Source organism: Artemia sp. Qi Xiang Cuo, chromosome 19 (genome assembly GCF_049724085.1).
Source record: "Artemia sp. Qi Xiang Cuo chromosome 19, ASM4972408v1, whole genome shotgun sequence".
NCBI lineage: Eukaryota > Metazoa > Arthropoda > Branchiopoda > Anostraca > Artemiidae > Artemia > Artemia sp. Qi Xiang Cuo.
In genome coordinates this window covers 27099040-27124478 of record NC_142812.1, presented here as the reverse complement: position 1 = coordinate 27124478, position 25439 = coordinate 27099040, and the positions used below count along the sequence as shown (strand labels likewise).

At 33.0% G+C, this 25439-nt stretch overlaps 1 protein-coding gene across 4 annotated transcripts in view; it reads right to left on the bottom strand.

Moving 5' to 3' along the window:
- LOC148940677 (uncharacterized) overlaps positions 1 to 25439 on the bottom strand; it is a 117610-nt gene that overhangs the window by 44659 nt on the left and 47512 nt on the right. For 3 of the 4 annotated variants that reach the window (XM_089104954.1, XM_089104953.1, XM_089104955.1), the window contains exon 2: positions 11346 to 11479. In XM_089104954.1, the coding sequence (XP_088961080.1) occupies positions 11346 to 11479 (134 nt within the window). Of the gene's footprint in view, positions 1 to 11345; positions 11480 to 13870; positions 14017 to 25439 lie in introns of those variants that run through there. The other variant, XM_089104956.1, reaches the window with a different exon arrangement.

Below are 25439 nucleotides of genomic sequence, written 5' to 3'. Positions count from 1 at the left end.
CCTCCTACAGTCCCCTTAATAAGCTATACAATTAAAGTCCAACAAACACCAATAGATTAAATTACATTATTAGAGGTGTGGTTCTGTCAGTAGAGTGCTAGAATTCAAATTAGATTATCATGCATTTGATTCTAGCTTGGATTTTTTTTTAATCATGGTTTGTCCCTTCTTATGATTGCTTTTCAGATAATCCACAATTTTTGTAAGCTGATGCACTCATTTTATAAGGCATATCCCGAGAAGGCAGATTTTAAAACTATCACTCACATCTACGTGCTTTTTATCAATTTTGCCATACAAAAGTACCATATAGCACTAAAAACGGAACTTTTAGTACCACTTCTTAAGTGGAAGAATTTGGAGGCATATAACGGTACCATTGCAATAATTATGGTCCAAAGCCCTTAACTAGAGGATCCCCATTATAAGATCCCCTTACATATACCCCCCCCCCCTCCAGACTCTCTTAGTAAGTGTCATAAATCAACTAGTCATTTTATAAGTAAAAGATTATTGCGAAAACAAATTAACTAAAACAAAAAACTTTTCAACTAAAAATCTACCAAAAATTGAGCTTGATTGATCAACAGTTTTGAATTGAACCTTCAAAATTCACTCTGTGATGAAGGCTGTGTGCTAGTTCTATCGGTGATAATTGAGGGGAAGAGACGTCCTTGCCCTCTCAGTTTTTGCTCTTGCCTATGTTTTGAAATCACCTTTTTTTGGTTATTTCATTGGAAAAGGCACTTGTTTCATTTAAAAAAGTTGGGGAAACAATCAAAAGTGCACCTTGTGGGAATGTGCTATCCAGGCAAATTTATAAAAAGCAATTAAGTATAAATACAAGCTTTTGAATGAGCCCTTAAACAGCTTTCTTTTGTCACAATAGCCTTCTAGTTTCTGCTAGTAAGTAGGTGATTTATAAAGCTCTGTCTTCATTATGGCTTTTTCAGGCAAAGTCAGCTGAGTAAAAACAGCTTTTTGCTCATCCAAAAACAAATGTTCGTGAAAAACATGTATTGTTTTGTGAAGTATGAATAATGAACTTATTGATATAGACTGAAAGTTTTTCTTAGCTGTCAAGGTTGTTTGCAGTATTTTTTAGAGCTGTCTTATCTCCCCTAGATCGGTGATAATTAGTAATTGTACTAAAAATAAGTTTTCAACTGAAACTAAGGAGTGACACTAAAATTTAAAACGAACAAACATTATTTTTTATAAATAAAAAAGACCATGGCAGCGTTGTTTCTACATTAAATTTTAATCAAAAACAAACAAAGATTAGTTTTAAAAAACAAAGTTTTTCCGGGGGAAGTAAAGAGCGAAGTTGAAACTTAAAACGGACAAAAATTATTACTTCACAGCCTGTTTAATATATATTAATATAGCTAGTACAAATAAACCAAATAGTTATGTTTCCATATGCTTTTATGATTATACAAAACTAGCTCTTTACTGAAAACACAAAATAATATAGAAGTTTTGGTACAGTAAAAGCAAACCAATTAAGGACACTTTTTATAGAATCAAAATATTATCAATCCCTTTTAGGATCAATCCCTTTTAAGATAAAGCAACAATCTATTTTAGGATTTTTTTTTCTTACGCTTAAATTGGTATCACTTCCGCACAATGGCACAGTTCAATGACAGGCTCTTGTTTTGGTTCTTAAAAGGACATATCATGATTAGTTTGTACACAAGTTCCATGTAAGGCCATCTTGATAGTGTTATGACTATAGACTAGCTTTAGAATTTGTATCATAGCTTGAAATTCACTCTTGTATAGAGAGAAATAATAGGATTTCCAGAGTTCATATTATGTATTATTTGATCTTCATTTCAAGGGATACTAAAGCATATAATCTTACAATTTAAGACTGTATATTACCCACTATTGGTATTATAGCTGGTGAGAGCAAAATGCTTCTTGATAAATCAATCCAATATTTCTGTATGCTGTTCAATTACTTCTCGGTTATAAAAAATATTTAGTTTTAGGCTTATGTTTTTAAGATAATTTTAATTGTATACTGAAAGTTACGAATGTCGCAACTGGTGTAAGACTATGAAAAGCTTTATGCATTTGTTTAGTCTTGTTAGGCTACATACTCACTTTTGACTCTTAAATCAATAATCCTATTTTTTATACTTGACTTTTGTGTTTTCAGTAAAGCGCTAGTTTTGTATAATCCTAAAAGCATAGGGAAACATAATTAGTTGGTTTATTTGTACTAGTTATATTAATATATATATTAAAAAGGCGTGAAGTAATAATTTTTGTCCCTTTTACGTTTCAACTTCGCTCTTTACTTCCCTCGGAAAAATTTTTTTTTAAATTAATTTCTTTAAGAACTCAGGGTAATGCAGTTTATAAATAGAATTCAATACGTTCATACCGGGCGTTTAGAGGGAGAAGTTTACCCAGAGTCGGCTTATGGCAACAACCAGACTTAGTTTCTAGCCCAAGAAAAAGGGCAATCTTACAACTGCTGTCAGCGGTACTCAAGTTCGGTACAACTTCCGTTTAAGTGGGGTGGATAAAGAAGTTTATAAACTTAGGTCAAATTTAGTCCTCTTTCTCTCCCAAGAAGGTGTGTGTCAGTTATTCAGCGGTTGTTTCTGGCCCAGCAGTGACGAAAAGGTTTGAACAGTGTTCGTTTGAGTAGTAATTTTTTAACAACTAAAACTTGAATAGAATTTTTGACATCCTCCACGGAAAGATTCTCCCGAGTAGAATTACCATCCTAGAATTCTTCTCCTCTCTTCTCCTTTCTCTTGCTCTTTCTGACAAGTTCCAATATTCGTATCGTCTGCAGCTTGAGTCCTTTTAGTACTAGTGCCATAGGTAGCCCTTAGGGTTAATTTAAATTGAGATATTGAACTAATTCTTACGTAATTTATAAACTAATTCACTATAGTAACTTAAAATCCTTTATAAGTTCAAAACGTTTCCCACACTAAGTGTTTATAAGGAAAGAACCATCATGAGTTCTAAAGAAAACCGGATCAGAGAATTAGAAATCGCCTTAGAAAAAGCTCAGGAAAATAAAGACTAGAAGAGAGTACAAAGTCTAGAATAAGCGCTCTAGAAGAGCAATATAGAGCCAACCCTAGAGCAAATAAACTTCATAATCTGTTCGTAGAACAAGCACTCCCTTCTGGGTATGTGAAAGGAAAGCCCCCATCATCGGTATATGAAAGGAAGCATGATGAATCATAAAGTATGAGTGTGGGACTCCCTTAAGTTCCCTGTAAAATATATTATCTTTAGAATGTTGATTAATTGTTTAGTAGAGGTGGGGGAGGGGAGGAGGAGTCAGAGAGTTTTTCCCCCGAGGAACTGTATTAGTGTATTAGTAGTTGAAGTGTCGCTTTTTTTTAAATTCAAACTTAAAACGACCAGAAATTACTGCTAAAGAATACATAAAACCCAAAACAAACAGAAATTAAATAAACAATCATAGCAAAAACATACAACAAGTAACAATATAAATGAATAAATAGATCTTAAAGCGAGTAATGCTTCGATTGAATATGAATATCAAGCTTAAAACGAAAAAAAAATATTTTCCTATTGAAGTATAAATGAAACTTAAAACGAACAGAAATTAAATAAAGAATCAATGCAAACAAACGTACAATAGATATCAATGTAAATCAATAAATACATCTTAAAACGAGTGACACTTAAATTGAATATGCAAATCAAGCTTGAAAAGAACAAAAATCACCACAAACAAGAGTTTATTTATGACCTCCTTCTCTCACTGTAAAAGTCTAAAACCTACTTCGTCATTGGCGCTTTACTGAAAACCAATTTTATGACAAATGTTTTCTTTTGTACTTAATATTGAAAACATACATTAAAATTATAGTAACATTTTGAACTGATGAGCTTTCAGCTATTAATATCATTATACATCAAATATTCAGTTTAATTTATTAGCTCTTTTTAAACTTGTTAAAAACAAATATAGTTTCCCTATGAAAAAATACTTGGACACTGCTTTTTATTTCGGCCGTAAATAAAAACCAAAGGCATATTGCGCCATTGCCGCTGAACTAAAAATAAAAAACTCTCAAATCATTTTCTTTCCAAGGTCTTACGGCATGGAAAATAAAACTGCAATTACAGTGAAACAAACTCTTGAATTGATGAATTTTTTAGTAATTAATATCACTATACATATCAAATATTCAATTTGATGTAGTTTATGCTTTCCAAGACGGTTCAAGACCCATATAGTTTTCAGTAAAGCGCCAATGACGCAGTAGGTTTTAGACTAATACAGTGAAAGAAGGAGCTCATACCCAAACTCTTGTTTGTGCTGATTTTTGTTCGTTTCAAGCCTGATTTCCATATTCAATTTAAGTTTCACTCATTTTAAGATTTATTTATTAATTTAAATTAATATCTGTTGTATGCTTGTTTGCATTGATTGTTTATTTAATTTCTGTTCGTTTTACGTTTCATTTATACTTCTATAGCAAGATATTTTTTTTCGTTTTAAGCTTGATATTCATATTCAATCTAATCATTACTCGCTTTAAGATCTATTTATTCATTTATATTAAAATTGTTGCATGTTTTTGCTATGATTGTTTATTTAATTTCTGTTCGTTTTGGGTTTCATTTATTTTTTAATAGTAAGTTCTGGTCGTTTTGAGTTTGAATTTTAACAGGTATTTGTATCTCCTGAGCTTAAGTTTAAAATGGCCTTTACTTTTCTTTGAAAAGCTTATTTTTTGGAAAGTTTTTTTTTAATTTATTTTTGTTCGTTTTTATTGCAAAAAATTTCAAGTTTTTAAGAATTGCTTATTTCAAAATCAAACTTAAAAAAAATAAAATATTCATCAATGTATCAAAACTGATATCAAAGTAACAATATCAAAGTGAAAAAATGGGCTTGTGTCAACCTCGGAGGTTTTATTATCTGATGTTTGAACTATTTTTAACAAAATTGCTATGTCAAAATTTTTATCGGATGGGTTTGGGGAAAAAGGGCGTGGGGGGGACTAGATTAAGCTTCGGTCTTTTTTTACTCTTAAAAGTGAACTAGAACTTTCTATTTTCAATCAAATGAGAACTCTCTGAAGTTTATACGAGTATCCCTTCTATAAGAACAATATATATCCCCAGAGTATAACTTACAACGCCTATCCCTGGGCCCTGGGGGGTTGTGTCGACACTGGAGTTTTAATATATGATGGTTGAACTATTTTTTAACAAAATGGTCACCTTAAATTTTTATCGGATTGGTTTCTCCATCCGATAACCCCACAGGCGTGGAGGGGTAGGCGATCGTTGCCCTCTGCTCTTTGTTCAGACCATTTCATACCACTGTAAATTTCAATTAACATGAACACTCTGACGAGTATACGAGCATCCCTTTCATAAGAACCATATATGCACCCAGAGAAATACTTTTAACGCCTGCCCCGGCCCTAGGGGGGGGTGTCGACACAGGAGTTTTTCTTATCTGGTCTTAGAACAATTTTTTACGAATTGACCATACGTAAAGGAGTTTTTGTTATATGATCTTTGAACTATTTTTAACAAAATGGCTACCTTGGGGTATTTGTAACAAAATTATTTTTAACAAAATGGCTACCTAGATGTATTTGAGGAAAAAGGGTTTGGGGGGCCAGCTGCCCTCTGGTAACTTTTGACTCTTAAGAAGGGCACTAGAACTCTCGATTTCCAATCGAAGGAGCCCCCTTTGAAGTTTATACGACGACCCCTTCTATATAAGTGCCTCTGGGGAAAAAAATAAATGGAGTGTAGGGGGAGGCTAGCTGCCCTGCAATCACTTTTGACTCTTAAAAAGTGAATAACAACCTTCAATTTCCAATCCAATGAGCCCTCTAGGAATTTTATACCAGCATCCCTTTCATATTTTGTTATCAGAATTTTGAACTATTTTTAACAAGATGTCTATCTCAGAATTTTTATCTGATGTATTTAGGGCTTGGAGGAGGGGAACTTGTTGCCCTCCGGTCTCTTTTGACTCTTAAAAAGTGAACGGATCTTTCAATTTCAAATCAAATTAGCCCTCTCTGAAGTTTACACGAGCATCCCTTCCATAAGAACTATATATGCCCCTAGAGTATTACTCATAGTGCCTGCCTCCGAGCCCTGGCGAGTTCCGTCGACACAGGAATTTTGCCTATCTGACCTTTGAACTATTTTTAATGAAATGGCTATTACAAAAATTTTATCGCAGGGGCTTGGGGAAAAAAGGGTATGTGTGGGGGGGGGGGCTAGTTGCTCTCGGATATCTTTTGACTCATAAAATTGAACTAGAACTTTCAATTTCCAATCAAATGAGCCCCCTTTGAAGTTTATACGAGCGTCCCTGTCATAAGAACCATATACGCCCCCAGGACAACGCTTAGAACGCCTATTCCCCGGGCTCTTGGGGGTGTTTTTGTTATCTAATTTCTGAACAGTTTCCAAAACACTGACTATCTCAAAATTTGTAGCGGACGGGCTTAGGGAAAAAGAGCAGGGGGCTAGTTTAACTCTCTTGACTCTTAAAAAGTGAACTAGAACTTTTAATTTCCAATCAAATGAGCCTTCTATGAAGTTTTTACGAGCATCCCTTTCATAAGAACCAAACATGCCTTTAGGGCATAAATTAGAACGCCTTCCCCTGTACCCTGGGGGGTTTTCTTGACACCGGATTTTTTCTTATCCGACCTTTGAACTATTTTTAACAAGATGTCCATTTCAAAATTTCGTCTAATGGATTTTGAAATAGAAGGCGTGGGGGGGGCTAGCTACCATCGGATCTCTTTTGACTATTAAAAAGTGAGCTCAAATATCCAATCAAATGAGCCCTCAATATCCAATCAAATGAGCCCTCTTTGAAGTTTATACGAGCATCCCTTTCATACGAACAATATATGCTCCAGGGCATAACTTACAACGCCTGCCCCCGGGCCCTGGGGGGTTTTGACGATACCTTAGTTTTTTTTATCTGAGTTTTGAGCACTTTTTAACTTAATGGCTATCTCGAAACTTTTATTGGATACATTTGGGGAAAAGGGGGTGTAGGGAGGGGGCGTAGTTGCCCTCCCATCTCTTTTGACTCTAAAAAACTTAACTAGAACTTTCAATTTCCAATCAAATGAGACATCTCTGAATTCTTTACGAGCATCCCTTCAATTAGAACCATATATTCCCCCAGGGCATGACTTACAACACCTGCCCTCGGGCCCTGGGGGGGCTGTGTCGACCCTTGAGTTTTTGTTATGTGGTCATTGAACTATTTTTAAAAAAAGCTATCTCAAAGTTCTTATCGGATGGGTTTAAAAAAAAGGGCATGGAGGGGGGGGGGTTAGGTGCCCTCCAGTCTCTTTAGACTCTTAAAAAGTTAACTAAAACTTTTAATTTCCAATCAAATGATCCCTCTTTGAATTTAATAGGAGCATCCCTTTCAATAAGACCCATATATGCCCCCAAGGCATAACTTACAACGCCTGCCCCCGGGTCCTGGTGGGTTGTGTTGACACCGGAATTTTTGTTATATGATCTTTGAACTATTTTTAACAAAATAGCTATCTAAAAATTTTTATCGGATAAATTTGGGAAAGAGGGTTTCGGGGGGGGGGTGAGCTGGTTACCCTCCAATATCATTTGACGCTTAAAAAGTGAACTATAACTTTCAATTTTCAATCAAATGAGCACTCTCTGAAGTTTATACGAGCATTCCTTCCATAAGAACCATATATGCCCCCAAGGTATAACTTAGAACCCTTGCCCCTGAAGACTGTGGGGGGAGTGTCCTGCTCAAACATCTAATTTCCAGAACTTTCAACTGCGTTGAACAAAATGACTCTATCAAAATTTTGATTGGATGCGTTTGGGCAAATGGTGGGCGTGGAAGGGGTGTCAGTTGCCTTAGAATCACTTTCTTCTATTAAAAAGGGAATCAGCCATTTAAATTTCAAATCGAATGAACCCTTTCTGAAGTTTCTACGACAATGTTGTCTATACTAAACCTTATATGCCCCCAGGGCATAAGTTATAACCCTTGCTCTGAGGGCTATGAGGGAGTTGTCATCCTCAAAGACCTAATTTCCAGAACTTAAAACTACGTTTAATAAAATGGCTGTCTCAAAATTTTGATTGGGTGTGTTTGGGGAAAAGGTGGGCGTGAGAGGGGGGTTAGTTGCCCTCGAATCACTTTCCACTATTAAAAAGGACACTAGCCCTTTGAATTTTAATCGAATGAGCTTTTTTTAAAGTTTCTACGACAACACCTTCTATAAAAACCTTAAATGCCCCCAGGGTATAACTTAAAATCCTTGCCTTGAGGGTTGTGGGGGAATTTCCTACTCAAAAACATATTTTCTATCTGGAAATCGACTACGCTAAACAAAATGGCTATCTCAAAATTTTGATTGGATGTGTTTGGGGGAATGATGGGCGTGGCGGGGGGGGCTAGTTACCCTCCAATCACTTTTAACTATTAAAAAGGGCACTAGCCCTTTGAATTTCCAATTGAATGAGCCTTTTTTGAAGTTTGCACGACAACGCCTTCTATAAAAACCGTACATGCCCCCAGGGTATAACAAAACCCTTGCCCTGAGGGTTGTGAGGGAGTGACCTCCTCAAGAACTTATTTTCTATGTGTAAATCAACTACGGTGAAAAAAATGGCTGTCTCAAAATTTTGAGTGGTTGTGTTGGGGGGACTGTTGGGCGTGGGAGGGGGGGCTAGTTACCCTCCAAACACTTTCGACTATTAAAAAGGGCACTAGCCCTTTGAATTTCCAATCGAATGGACCTTTTTTGAAGTTTCTACGACATCGCCTTCTATAAAAAACCTGATATGCCCCCAGGGCATAACTTAAAACCCTTGCCCTGAGGATTGTAAGGGATTGTCCTCCTCAAAAACATATTTTCTATCTGGAAATCAACTACGGTAAACAAAAGGGCTATCTAAAAATTTTGATTAGATGTGTTTGGGCAAATAATGGGCGTGGGGGGGGGGCTAGTTGCCCTCCAATCACTTTCGACTATTAAAAAGGGCACTAACACTTTGAATTTCCAATCGAATGAGCCTATTTTGAAGTTTCTACGACAACGCCTTTTATAAAAATCTTATATGCCCCCAGGGCATAACTTAAAACCCTTGCCCTGAGGGTTGTGGGGGAGTGACCTCCTCAAAAACGTATTTTCTATCCGGAAATCAACTACGCTGAACAAAGAGGCTATCTCAAAATTTTGATTGGATGTGTTTGGGGGAATGATGGGCGTGTGAGGGGGGGGGGGGCTAGTTGCCCTCCAAACACTTTCGACTATTAAAAAGGGCACTAGCCCTTTGAAATTCCAATCGAATGAGCCTTTTTTGAAGTTTCTACGACATCGCCTTCTATAAAAAACCTGATATGCCCCCAGGGCATAACTTAAAACCCTTGCCCTGAGGATTGTAAGGGATTGTCCTCCTCAAAAACATATTTTCTATCTGCAAATCAACTACGCTGAACAAAATGGCTATCTCAAAATTTTCATGTGATGAGTTGGGGGGAATGATGGGCGTGGGGGGGGGGGCTAGTTGCCCTCCAATCAATTTCGACTATTAAAAAGGACACTAGCAGTTTGAATTTTCAATAGAATGAGACTTTTTTGAAGTTTCTAAGACAACGCCTTTTATAAAAATCTTATATGCCCCCAGGGCATAACTTAAAGAGGGTTGTGGGGGAGTGTTCTCCTCAAAATATATTTTCTATCTGGAAATCAACTACGCTGAACAAAATAGCCATCTCAAAATTTTGATTGGATGTTTTTGGGGGAATGATGGGTGGGGGGGGGCTAGTTGCCAATCACTTTTGAATATTAACAAGGGCACTAGAACTCTCAATTTCCAATCGAATATGCCCCCTTTGAAGTTTCTACGACGACCCCTTCCATATGAAGTGCCTCTGGAAAAAATAAATAAATTAACAATTAATAATAATAAAATATTGGAGCCGTAGGGCCTTTACTATAGGCAACGCTATAGCGTTGCCTCTGATAGGCTGTGAAGCAATAATTTTTGTCCGTTTTAAGTTTAAATTTCGCTCTTCACTTCCCTTGAAAAAACTCTGTTTTTTTTGTAGATTAATCCCTAAATAAACGTATCCGGTTATCAATGAGTATATGATAAGGCTCTCTGCTTTCTTATGAATATCGAATAATTTTACCTGGGCCCCTGCATACTCATAATCGTTATCGCATCTGGACGGTGGAAAAGAAAAGGGTTGTCTTTCTTTCACCCTATCCTTTGTCCTGCTTAGTTTGAAACGGAGAAAAATCAGTGTGAGAAAAGTAAAATACAGTATATTAATTCTCATTGATAAATGTAGGCCTTCGCTCCGTTGCAGTGAAATAGGACTTACACAAAAACTCTTCTCAGTCAAGCTTAATTCACAAACAGTTTCTCCCCCCCCCAAAAGGCCGTGGCGACCGCCATGGAGGTAAATAAACCGGCTTTTCGTTGCTTTTGTAGATTTAAAGTCACGCATTCCGTTTCTGCGGCTGATACAATTTCTAATGTGTTTTTATATTTATTATGGGCCTTGGAATAAATTTTATAAACAAAAAACACGACTCATCTGTCAATGAAGACAGCAGAATAATGAAGTGTAATTTGTTATATATTGCTTTTTAACAGTGTCCCTTTCTTAGACAAACCAGTCATGTGCGTGCCGAAATAAGAGTAACGATTGTCAAAAATTACCACACTCAATAGAGCAGTCACAACCTTCGTTTATTACAAAAGAGCTGCAACCTTTAAAAACGCTGCAAAAGTCAATAATAAGTTTGTAACCTCTTTTCAAACATCTAGTATAAAAATCGAACAAGGGCCCAACTCAAAACTGAGAAGATGTATAAATAAAATTTATGGTGGATAGATACATTTTGTGTCCCCCGATGCTCTTTTCTGAGTTTTTCTTCGTAGTCATCTAATACATTTCAGAGGGCAATTCACACAATAGGTTGGAGGGAGCGATGAAGTTCTTGTCTCCATGATTGCAGAACTAGATAACATCGTTTAGTGTTACTAAAATTTATTTTGAAATGAATGATTTATTTTTGTCGACTCTCAGCTCAATTCTGAAAAACTAAATTCAGAAATTTGGCCGGCGAGAAACCAAAATTAAAGTAGGCTAATAAGCAGCTGTCTCTTTATTTATGTTTATCGGATTTCCTTTCACGAAATATTCTCGAGTTCGTTTCTGTGACAAAAAATAATTCCACAATAACTGTTTTCCTTAGAAATGAGGTCGTTTTTCTTTATATAAGACCAGGACACTTACATAATATTTTAAACGGAATAAATGGAGGAATACTCACCGTCTTGTTTCCAAGCGATTTGACTTTACATGGCAACGATGCAATTTTCCCGCCGGTAGCTGCTACGTAAGATGTATTTTCAAATTTGGGAATCATGAAACTTCGTGACACATAGTAATCCATTTGCCGGCGATCTAAATGAAATTTCAAAGAGTTGGGATGATGCAATTTAAAAGACACGAGCTAAAGAAGAAAGAAACAAAGAAGATTTGGATTGCCAAAATTTCAATCAGCCTGTCTGAAACACAAGCTTATTCGAAAAGATATTACGTCGGCTAAGGTCTTATTTGTAGTGTTGTTGCTATCATAGGGAGCGTTACAACAGCAATCGGGTTGCTATGATTTAGAAATTGGAACATCCTAGACTTTTGTAAAATAGTGTTCAAGATGGTATAATGAGATTCGAAAGGGCAAGGACCCAGAAAGGGTTAAAACTTCAAAGTCTGGCCTTGTAGCTTATTGATAGAGACGGTAAAACCTAATTTTAAGGGAAATTGTACTCAGTTCAATTCACAAAGCTCAAAAGTAATCATTCTTATTGTTCCCATTCTTTGGACGTACGTTACGGAGACCGGCCAGTACTATATCCCAGGTTCTGTTCACTTGTACCCCGTTCCAACTGGGAAATGGACACCTGGTGGCCAGAGAAAGAACCTCTGGTGGATATTTAAGAATGACCTAGATTCTTGGGATGGCTTCCGCCACCACGGCCAGCGCTAGAATAAGGATTGGGCCGAAAAGTGCGGAAGAGGCTTTCGCTGAGAGATCGTGCTTGACAACCTCAATAAGCGTTTTCTCCATTGCTGCCGAGCAAAAATAGACCTTCGTCTAGTTTCCACCGAAGATAAAGTGAGTCAACATGGGTCCCATTTTATTTTCATGGACCCCAGATGTCATATCACCCTCCTCATATTCTCAGGCATTTTAAGAAGCTTTATTCGGTAAAATTTTACTTTAGCTACTTTTGGCTATCTTGGATAGGGGTTAGGTTAGGAAAAAGAAACTTTTAGGGATGGGTCTACAGGCTAAAGTATGTCATGGGAAGGTATTTTGAGGTACCTACCTCCACCCCTACTCCCTCTAGAGGGCCCTGACCTTAGATGACCTTTAGGAATATGTGTTATAAAAGTGAAACCTTGCAAAATAGATCTTCTACTTAAATGAAGTACAACAAAAATTGTTTTCAGCTTTACAACTCTGCTCAATCCCAATTTATAAGGTTTTAAAGATATGTAAATACATTTCCTAAATTTTGAAAAAAAAGTTTTTAATAAATTTTAAAAATTCTAGTTAAATTTTAAAATTCTACTCAAATAACAGGAATTCCATTTTCAGAAATAAAGCCAGAGAAAAAGAAACTGATAACTGAAAATTAAGGTAAAATATTGTTTTGTCAAAATTTCAATAGGTCATGTCATGTAGGCAAATTTCAGGACCCTCGAGAGACCCTCGAAAGAGAGAGAAGGAGTGGAGGTACGTACTTCAAAATACCGTACCGGGTCTTACTTTAGCCTGTAGACCCATCTCTGAAAGTTTCATTGTTCCTAACCTAACCCCTTTCCAAGATTGTCAAAAGTAGCTAAAGTAGAATTTTACCTTTTAATCTAGTACCACTGCTGAATCTAAGGGAATTAAAACTTCGGTAAATTTTTCGTTATTTACTTATGAATAAAGTAAACTCCCCCCATCCCTCTAATGTTCAAATATATACCCTGAATTGGTATATATAGGGTTGGGGGTAAAATTAATTTCTGACAAAAATGATTATTATATTTGGAAAGAGCATAAAAAGAGGCATCGAGAGGTATGTTTACTTTATTCATAAGTCAATAATATGTATAACGAAAAATTTACCAAAACTTCTTAGTAACATAATAGGACATCCAACTTTCAGCTTTAGAAGATTTGGGGGAAATCTGTACGGCTCCAGGGAATTCATGAGACCAATGACAGTTTAGTTAGGTCAGTAATTCCATCATAGAACTGACACATTTTTTTTCTTCTCCTGGGATTCTTGCTAACAAAGGGTAATTTATTTTTCCAATGCAATCATTTCTAGGTGCAAGAATAGCCCTTTTTTCCAACCAGTCTGACATGTTCTGTTAGTGATAAAATCAAGTATCCGTTGTTGTGTTCGTTTGTTCACTCGAGTTTCAAAGTTCACGCGGTACTGCAGAATACAGACGTTAGTAAGGAGTAACGAACTCTCATACATCAATTATTTTTGCTTTTTATTTTGTGTTTTCTCCCGTCATTCTCGAATAGAGCAAATAGTCCAAGGAAATTAGATGTTAATGGTAGGAAATTAAATGTTTTTAGCATGTCTAAAAAACAAAGCCAAACAAAACATGGCCTGTTATGTCACTTTACAATAGTGACGTATAAAGTGTCATTTGTTGTAACTTGAATTATTTCAAAGATTTTCTAATCTTCCTAAAGAGAGCTTTGCTTACACCAAATACCATTTTAAAGGTACAAGAAAGATATCACTTAAATTAAATTAGAACATATGATTAAGAACTTACAAGAATAACAGTTCCGCTTCTTACTTCCCATGAAATAAACTCTCAATGATTTATTGTATGTGTAAGGTTACTTTTTATCAGAAAGCTTTGAAAGATTACAAAAATAATCCTTTCAAACCAGTCATTAAATATGACACGTTAACAGCAGAGCCAGTAGGACCACGGGCATTGAAAGAGAAAACATAGCGTATATTCTTTTTTTAGGACCGAAAAAGTATAAGAGAAGAAGATTTTATTTGAATAAATCAACATAACAAAAAAATATATACCCCCAACAGAGAGCAAAGCTCGTAAAATTGGGTATTAATAATAAAAAAAAAAAAAAAAAAAAAAAAAAAAAAAAAAAAAAAACAAACAAACAAACAAACAAAACAAAAAAAACATTTCCTCATCATAACAAAAGAGAGAAAGAAAAAAAAACGTGGTTAAAGAAAAAAACAAAAAACATAACAAACATAAAGAAAACAAACGCTGGACAAGTGGGGCATGGAAGGCTATCCCAACATGGGTAACAAATATAAACAAAAAAAATAATAATAATAATAATAAAATTTCTATTCCACCATCACAGGTCAATACATAATTTTAATATTTTCTTCCTTAGAACTGATATTTGCCGAAATGACTCAATTTGAATTCTATCTTTCAGCCTATATTTATTTGAAATAAATGGTATTTGGTATAAATTATCGAGATCCCTTCCCCCAGCAAAAAATCCAAAGTCCCTTACACCCCATCCCCCCCAAAAAAAATGTTGTTCAGACAGTTTTAGCTCGCTCTCCCTGTCCCGATGTAAAATTCAACACCACATTAAAAACTGTTTCACTTAAACCACAGACTGCATGCGTAATGACTAATACTCGCTTGGCTCCGGATACCCGATGGAGTCATACAATGTCTTTCAGAGCTGAAGATTAGTGTTTGGCTGAATTGTCAACACTTGTCAGTTATTTTGGTAGATAGCAACCCTAAGACAGCGTTTTTTTTTTTTTTTTTTTTTTTTTTTTTTTGATCTGTGGGAACGATTGACAAGTTCACAGAATGTAGGAACCACAACAAGTTAAAACCTATCGAAATGGTAGTCTACCCAAATTCTCGCCTACAGCGATAACAACTAGCACATGAAAAAAAAACAGGTAGCAGGAAACTAATACAATATCAATCCTCATCGTTTTGAGCTTTTACACCTCTGGATACTCCTTATTCCCTTTTGATCAATGATAGGGAGAAAAAATAATAATGGGTTCAGAAGCCCACCTTAAAAATAAAACTTCGTTTAAATGAATCAAATTATAATCACCACGGTTGCAGCGGTGGATGCAACCTAGTAAAGAACGAACCACGCCCTAAATTAACCAAAAAAATGTGTTTTAGTAAAAAGTAGCTAGTAAAAAAATTACTTTTGTATCTGATTTGGATTTGGTATCTATTATCTCGATTAGTCTTAGAAATAAAATGTTATATTGAAAACAAATTTATGGGAATTCCCAAGAATTGCCAAAAACCACCTAAAAAATGGCGTTGGGTCAAAACAAACAGTAAACCATTGGAATTGCCATGGCCAAAAACCCTATTTTGGAACATTCAGTCTCCTGCCTTCAACAACAAGGACCCTCACTTTTTTGCATGGGTAGGACTGATGTACCCTCTTTTTTTCTCCACTGCTACCGGGACACAAGTATAAAATTATTTAATTAAACAAGCAATTATAAAATTATATAAATTATAAAATATATATACAGTTTTTGAATCATTATCATAGAATAGTTAAAATATTAAACAAAAGTACAAAATAATAAATTGTCAAACATGATTATAATTTTCAATAACTAATTTATCATTCTAGGCCACTCTTTGGACTGAGCTACAGGTAACCAGCCCTCTCCCCATTTTGTAATGGGCCAAACCACACCTACTAACCGTGAACAGCTGTTTCATCCTGTGTTGAATTGAATATTTTGTGTATTGTTATCCATGGAAACGAAGTTTTTGATTGAAACTACTTCCTAGTAAACAAAGCTTACTCCTAATATGATCAACTTACTCCCAAAAATTAGATTATAAAACTCCTTTCTTTTAGCATTGTCCCTAGATGACTTAAAAGTCTTTGTAAAAACGAAAACGAAAATTGTAAGAAAATAACTAATGGTTGTTCCTCATTAATCACATACTGAAGGATCTCTCAAACCAGAAAACTGTCATTTTTACGTGTTCAATGAAGATGCAGCTAGAAATAAACTAAAAAATCTATAATTGGAGGGAAATGCTATAGCTGAACAGCCTTTGCTGAATTTAAACACAGGTGAACAGATAGCTAGATTTGTTGAACAATAAATTTAAATAACAAAAACAAATAATATCCCCCTCCCCACCACTTAAAAAGTTCTATGGTCGGGAAAGCTGGGAGGGAAAAAAAGCAAAACTAATCACAAAACTACTGAAAATAAACGTACACTAAAAACAGAAAATTACGAACTGCTGCCCCAGTAGTAAGGCAATAGGCACCGCGAATTACCCAAGGAATTAAACAAAAATATATGTGCAGTTTCACACCTACAAACCTTTGCCTTAACAGACGGGTTTCAGTGCTAAGACTTTTGATCGTCACATTACGTATTCAAAAGGTTTATTGAGTCTTCTGTAAAAAATACTGGTTTCAGTCATAAAGTAAGAAAATCATATTTTTCGTATAAATAATATTTTTTACTAAAGATACATCCAAGCCGCGCAAGTTTCCGACTCAAAAATTGTCAAACACTAATAACCTCTAGGCTGAAGGTACCTTGCATATTGTCCTGAATTGATTGGCATGTGGTGTTAAATCATTTACCATAAAAAAATAACTCTATTTGCGAAAAAGGGTATAGCATTTGCAAATTGGACTGTATGAACGATATTAATTATTGTTTGAACAATAGGGGCGTGAATGATTCTAATTAGTGATTTGACCGTATGAAGCTGGTAAAAAAGGGTTAAACTGACTAGCAGTTAAGGTAAGCCCAAAGGGGTTCTTAACTCGTAGGTCACTTAGTTTACTTTTGCAGTAATTTAGATATATTAAACTGCTTAACGATGAAGAAAAGGCATTCTTAGTTTACCAATGACTACATCATTAATTTGTTCTTTGTAACTCCATATTATCGTTGGAAATGTATCATCGATATGACATACGCCCCACAGTTTCATTTAGCTAAACAGTTGATGCTACTAGAGATTTAAATGTCAAGAAAAGAATTTTAATAATGAAATTCAGAACAACCCTTAGAAATCCATACAAATCAAGTAGTGAGGTGTATATGAGTATGAACCGTCAAGGATCATAAGTACCAATGACCCTAACCACCAGGGACCTCAACCTCCAAAGGTCCTTTATCCCCAACCTCCAAGGGACCCCTCCCCCCAACTTTTTGGCCCCCTCCCCTAATTTTATTGAATTTTTTTTCAACTTGTTTTACATCTCTTAGAATGACATGTAACATACTTAAAACATAATAAAATCACATTTAATATTTTTCGAATTCAAAATGAGAATGATTTAGAAATGTTAGTTGTGAATTTTGCTATTAAAAAAAAATTCTTTGTAGTTGCACTTTTTTTTTTGGGCAACATTTTTTTTGGACTTCCAAATTATTAAACTTTTTTTTACGTATCTTAAAATGACATGAAATATGTTTATGGCTCTAACAATTGTACGCAGTGGATGGATAAACACAACTCATATCTCTAAAAAGTGAAGATGAATCAGTTTAAGAAAGTGTGTTCACATGATAGTGTTAATGTAGCATTGAATACTGACAAGGAGAAGTATTTAAACTATGAAATAAGTACAACTGGTAGCACTATCGGAAACATATGTGTGCATTGTCATGACAGTAAAGAATTAAATTTCTTTGGAGTACCAAAAAAATTCAACTCTTATGATGGTGGATATGCGAGATTGAGATCCCCGGATATGATTGTACTCAAAGAGAATGCCAACATAAAAATAATAGTTGATGAAAAGGGGCATCTTCTTGCTAGTGCTCGTGGTAACATTTAACCCTGTGTTAAACCATATATTCAGCTTTCAGGTATTACCTTTCAAATGAAAGCAAAGAGGAAAAGAGAGGCCTACTCTTCTAGTAATATCATAAACCATATCTTGTCTACGTGCCGAAACTTTTACCTATGTAAACACAATATTGTAATAGACCGTGAAATTACACAGTGAATAAATTCTTTATCAACATGCTTTGTCAAATGTGCTTGATAAAATTGATAAAATCTAAGTATTAAAGTGAATAAATTCTTTATCAATGTCTTTTGACAGATATGTTTGATAACATTGAGATAATTTCAGTATCAAATTGAAGAAGTTCTTTATTAACATTCTTTATTGATATCATTTGTCGGATACGTCGGATAACATTGACAAAATCTATGTATTAGAACGAATAAATTCTTTATCATCATCCATTGTTGGATATGTCAATATGAAAAAAATTGTAAGTATCAGAGCCAATAAATTCATTAAAATTTTTTTTATCAACATCTTTTGTTAGATTCATAGGATAAAATTGACAAAATCTAAGTATCAGAACAAAATAGATTCTTTATCAACATCCTTTGCCGGTTATATCGGTTTAAATTATAAAACTTAAGTGTCAGAGTGATCAAATTCTATATCAACATCTATTGTCAGATTTCTCAATATCATTTGACAGATACGTTTGATAGTGTCAGAGTGAATAAATTCTTTATCATTATCTTTTGTTAGATCTGATTGATAAAATTGAGAAAATATAGGCATCAGAGTGAAGAAATTCTTTATCAATGTCTTTTGACAGATACTTTTGATAACACTAACCAAATCTAAGTATCATAGTGAATAAATTTTATATCAACTTCTTTGTCAAATACATCAGATAACATTCACAAAATCTAAGTATCAGAGTAAATAAATTCTTTATCGAAATGATTTGTCAGATAGGCTTGATAAAAAGTATAAATTTGAGGTTTCAGGGTGAACAAATTCTTAATTAATATCCTTTGACACAAATGGTTGAATAAACTGACCAATTCTAAGTGTCATAGTGAATAACTTCTATATCAACGTATTTGCGGATACATCAGATAACATTTATAAAATCTAAGTATCAGAGTGAATATATTCTTTATCAACATGAAAAAATTGCAAGTATCAAAGCCAATAAATTTATTAAAAATTTTTTAATCAGCATCTTTTGTTAGATACATCGGATAAAATTGACAAAATTTCAGTATCAGAACGAATAGATTCTTTATTAACATCCTTTAACGGTTATATCGGTTAACATTATCAAAACTAAGTTTCAGAGTGATCAAATTCTATATTAACATCTATTGTCAGAATTATCAATATCATTTAACAGATACGTTTGATAGTGTCAGAGTGAATAAATTCTTTATCTACATCTTTTGTCAGATATGATTGATAAAATTGAGAAAATCTAGGCATCAGAGTGAATAAATTCTTTATCAATGTCTTTTGACATATACGTTTGATAACACTAACCAAATCTAAGTATCATAGTGAATAAATTCTATATCAACTTCTTTGTCGGATACATCAGATAACATTCACAAAATCTAAGTACCAGAGTGAATAAATTCTTTATCATTATCTTTTGTCAGATATGATTGATAAAATTGAGAAAATCTAGGCATCAGAGTAAATAAATTTTTCATCAATTTCTTTTGACAGATACGTTTGATAACACTAACCAAATCTAAGTATGATAGTGAATAAATACTATATCAACTTCTTTGTCGGATACATCAGATAACATTCACAAAATCTAAGTATCAGAGTGAATAAATTCTTTATCAACATAATTTTTCAGATATGCTTGATAAAACTGAGAAAATCTAAGTATCAGAGTGAAAAGATTCTTTATCAATGTCTTTTGACAGATAAGTTTGTTAAAACTGGCAAAATTTAACTATTAAATTGAACAAGTTATTTATTAACATTCTTTATCGATATCATTTGTCGGATACGTCGGATAACATTGACAAAATCTATGTATTAGAATGAATAAATTTTTTCTCATCATCTATTGTTGGATATGTCATTATGAAAATATTGTAAGTATCAGAGCCAATAAATTCATTAACATTTTTTATCAACATCTTTTGTCAGATACATCGGACAAAATTGACAAAATCTAAGTATCAGAACGAATAGATTCTTTATCAACATCCTTTGCCGGTTATGTCGGTTTACATTATCGAAACTAAGTGTCAGAGTGATAAAATTCTATATCAACATCTATTGTCAGATTTATCAATATCATTTGACAGCTACGCTTGATAGTATCAGAGTGAATAGAAGTTCCTAATTAAGGTCTTTTAACAGATAAGGCTTATAGTAATAACTAAATCCATATATTAGAGTAAATAAACTCTTTATCAACTTCTTTGTCGGATAAATCATATAACATTCAAGTAATCTAAGAACTAGGGTGAAAATATTCATTATCAACATGATTTGTCAGATATGCTTGATAAAATTGAGAAAATATAAGTATTAGAGTGAATAATTTCTTTATCAATGTGTTTTGACGGATAAGTTTGATAACACTGACAAAATAGAAGTATCATAGTTAAAGAATTCTTTATTAACTTTTTTGTCGGATACATCATATAACATTCACAAAATCTAAGTATCAGATTGAATAAATTCTTTATCATCGTCCTTTGTCAGATAAGTCTGATAAAATTGAGAAAATCTAAGTATCAGAGTGAATACATTCTTTATCAATGTCTTTTGACAGATACGTTTGATAACACTGACATAATTTAAGTATCAGATTGAACAGTCCTTATTAACATTCTTTATCGATATCATTTGTCGGATACGTCGGATAACATTGACAAAATCTATGTATTAGAATGAATAAATTCTTTATCATCATCCGTTGTTGGATATGTAATAATGAAAAAATTGTAAGTATCAGAGCCAATAAATTCACTAACATTTTTTGTAGCAACATCATTTGTCGGATACGACGGATAAAATTGACAAAATCTAAGTGTCAGAGTGAATAAATTTTTTTTATCAACATCTTTTGTCAGATACATCGGATCAAATTGACAAAATCTAAGTATCAGAGTGAATAAATTCTTTATCAATGTCTTTTGACAGATAAGTTTGATAACACTGAGATAATTTAAGTATCAAATTGAACAAATTCTTTATTAATATTCTTTATCGATATCATTTGTTGGATACGTCGGATAACATTGACAAAATCTATGTATTAGAACGAATAAATTCTTTATCATCATCCATTGTTGGATATGTCAATATGAAAAAAATTGTAAGTATCAGAGACAATAAATTCATTAAAATTTTTTTTATCAACATCTTTTGTTAGATTCATAGGATAAAATTGACAAAATCTAAGTATCAGAACAAAATAGATTCTTTATCAACATCCTTTGCCGGTTATATCGGTTTAAATTATAAAACTTAAGTGTCAGAGTGATCAAATTCTATATCAACATCTATTGTCAGATTTCTCAATATCATTTGACAGATACGTTTGATAGTGTCAGAGTGAATAAATTCTTTATCATTATCTTTTGTTAGATCTGATTGATAAAATTGAGAAAATATAGGCATCAGAGTGAAGAAATTCTTTATCAATGTCTTTTGACAGATACTTTTGATAACACTAACTAAATCTAAGTATCATAGTGAATAAATTCTATATCAACTTCTTTGTCGAATACATCAGATAACATTCACAAAGTCTTAGCATCAGAGTAAAAAAATTCTTTATCGAAATCATTTATAAAATATTCTTGATAAATTGAGAAAACCTAAGCATGATAGCGAATAATTTCTGTGTCAAGTTCTTTTGAAAGAAACGTTTACTAGAAATGACAAAACCCATCGATTAGGTAGAATAAATTTTTTGTCAACTTCTTTTGTCGGATACATCAGATAACATTCAAAAAATCTAAGTATCAGAGTGAATATATTCTTTATCAACATGAAAAAATTGCAAGTATCAAAGCCAATAAATTTATTAAAAATTTTTTAATCAGCATCTTTTGTTAGATACATCGGATAAAATTGACAAAATTTCAGTATCAGAACGAATAGATTCTTTATTAGCATCCTTTAACGGTTATATCGGTTAACATTATCAAAACTAAGTTTCAGAGTGATCAAATTCTATATTAACATCTATTGTCAGAATTATCAATATCATTTAACAGATACGTTTGATAGTGTCAGAGTGAATAAATTCTTTATCAAAATCTTTTGTCAGATATGATTGATAAAATTGAGAAAATCTAGGCATCAGAGTGAATAAATTCTTTATCAATGTCTTTTGACAGATACGTCTGATAACAATGACCAAATCTAAGTGTCATAGTGAATAAATTCCATATCCACTTCTTTGTCAGATACATCAGATAACATTCACAAAATCTAAGTACCAGACTGAATAAATTCTTTATCATTATCTTTTGTCAGATATGATTGATAAAATTGAGAAAATCTAGGCATCAGAGTAAATAAATTTTTCATCAATTTCTTTTGACAGATACGTTTGATAACACTAACCAAATCTAAGTATGATAGTGAATAAATACTATATCAACTTCTTTGTCGGATACATCAGATAACATTCACAAAATCTAAGTATCAGAGTGAATAAATTCTTTATCGAAATAATTTGTCAGATATGATTGATAAAATTGAAAAAATCTAAGTATCACAGTGAATAAATTATTTATCAATGTCTTTTGACAGATAAGTTTGATAACACTGATATAATTTCAGTATCAAATTGAACAAATTCTTTATTAACATTCTTTATCGATATCATTTGCCGGATACGTCGGATAACATTGACAAAGTCTATGTATTAGAATGAATAAATTTTTTCTCATCATCTATTGTTGGATATGTCATTATGAAAATATTGTAAGTATCAGAGCCAATAAATTCATTAACATTTTTTATCAACATCTTTTGTCAGATACATCGGACAAAATTGACAAAATCTAAGTGTCAGAACGAATAGATTCTTTATCAACATCCTTTGCCGGTTATGTCGGTTTACATTATCGAAACTAAGTGTCAGAGTGATAAAATTCTATATCAACATCTATTGTCAGATTTATCAATATCATTTGACAGCTACGCTTGATAGTTTCAGAGTGAATAAATTCTTTTTCAATGTCTTTTGACAAATACGTTTGATAACACTGACAAAATCTAGGTATCATAGTGAATAAATTCTATATCAACTTCTTTGTCGGATAAATCAGATAACATTCACAAAATCTAAGTATCAGATTAAATAAATTCTTTACCAACATGGTTTGTCAGATATGGTTTATAAAATTGAGAAAATATAAGCATCAGAGTGAATAAATTCTTTATCAATGTGTTTTGACGGATACGTTTGATAACACTGACCAAATCTAAGTATCATAGTTAATGAATGCTTTATCAACTTCTTTTTGTCGGATACATCAGATAACATTCACAAAATCTAAGTATTATAGTGAATAAATTCTTTATCATCGTCCTTTGTCAGATAAGTCTGATAAAATTGAGAAAATCTAAGTATCAGAGTGAATACATTCTTTATCAATGTCTTTTGACAGATACGTTTGATAACACTGACACAATTTAAGTATCAGATTGAACAGTCCTTATTAACATTCTTTATCGATATCATTTGTCGGACACGTCGGATAACATTGACAAAATCTATGTATTAGAATGAATAAATTCTTTATCATCATCCGTTGTTGGATATGTAATAATGAAAAAATTGTAAGTATCAGAGCCAATAAATTCACTAACATTTTTTTTAGCAACATCATTTGTCGGATACGACGGATAAAATTGACAAAATCTAAGTGTCAGAGTGAATAGATTTTTTTATCAACATCTTTTGTCAGATACATCGGATCAAATTGACAAAATCTAAGTATCAGAGTGAATAAATGCCTTATCAACATCCTTTGTCGGATATATCGGATAAAATTGACAGAATCTAAGTATCAGAGTGATTAAATTCTATATCAACAACCATTTCTCGGATACATTGGATAAAATTGACAAAATCTAAGTGTTAGAGTGAATAATTTTTTTATTACTATCCTTTGCCGGTTATGTCGATTAAAATTATCAAAACTAAGTGTCAGAATGAAAAATTTTAAGCATCAGAGCCAACAAATACATCAATATTTTTTTTATCAACATCATTTGTCGGATACGTCGGACAACATTGACAAAATCTAAGTGTCAGGGTGAATAAATTTTCTTATATCAACATCTTTTGTCAAATATATCGGATAAAATTGACAAAATATAAGTATCAGGATGAACAAATGCTTTATCAACATCCTTTGTCGGATATATCGAATAAAATTGACAAAATCTAAGTATCAGAGTGATTAAATTCTATATCAACATCCATTTCTTGGATACATAGGATAAAATTGACAAAATCTAATTGTTAGAGTGATTAATTTTTTTTTATCAACATTCTTTGCCGGTTATGTCGGGTAACATTATCAAAACTAAGTGTCAGAGTCATCAAATTCTATATTAACATTTATTGTCAGATTTATGAATAACATTTGACATATACGTTTAATAGTGTCAGAGTTAATAAATTCTTTATCATTATCTTTTGTCAGATATGATTGACAAAATTGAGAAAATCTAGGCATCAGAGTGAATAAATTCTTTATCAATGTCTTTTGACAGATACGCTTAATAGCACTGACCAAATCTAAGTATCATAGTGAATAAATTTTATATCAGCTTATTTGTAGGAAATATCAGATAAAATTCACAAAATCTAAGCATCAGAGTGGATAACTTCTTATCAACATGATTTGTCAGATACGTCGGATAAAATTGACAAAATTTAAGTATCAGAGTAATTAAATTCTATATCAACATCCTTTTCTCGGACACATATGATAAAATTGGCAAAATCTAAGTGTAAGGGTGAATAGTTTTTTTTATCAACATCTTTTTGTCAGATAAATCGGTTAAAATTGAAAAAGTCTAAGTATCAGAGCGAATAAATTCGTTTTCAACGTCTTTATCGGATACATCAGATAACATTCATAAAATCCAAGTTCTATTCATTTTGACTTTATAAATCGTTACGTTTTGGGCTAGAACACACAGTCACAGTGAGAGAGATATAATAAAATTTGGGTTAATTTCGGTTGACTTAGAGTGGCGCCCCACTCAAGATTTTGTCAATTTTATCCGACGTATCTGACAAATCATGTTGATAAGAATTTATTCACTCTGATACTTAGATTTTGTGAATGTTATCTGATGTATCCGACAAAGAAGTTTATATAGAATTTATTCACTATGATACTTAGATTTGGTCAGTGCTATTAAACGTATCTGTCAAAAGACATTGATAAAGAATTTATTCACTCTGATGCCTAGATTTTCTCAATTTTGTCAATCATATCTGACAAAAGATAATGATAAAGAATTTATTAACTCTTACACTATCAAACGTACCTGTCAAATGATATTGAT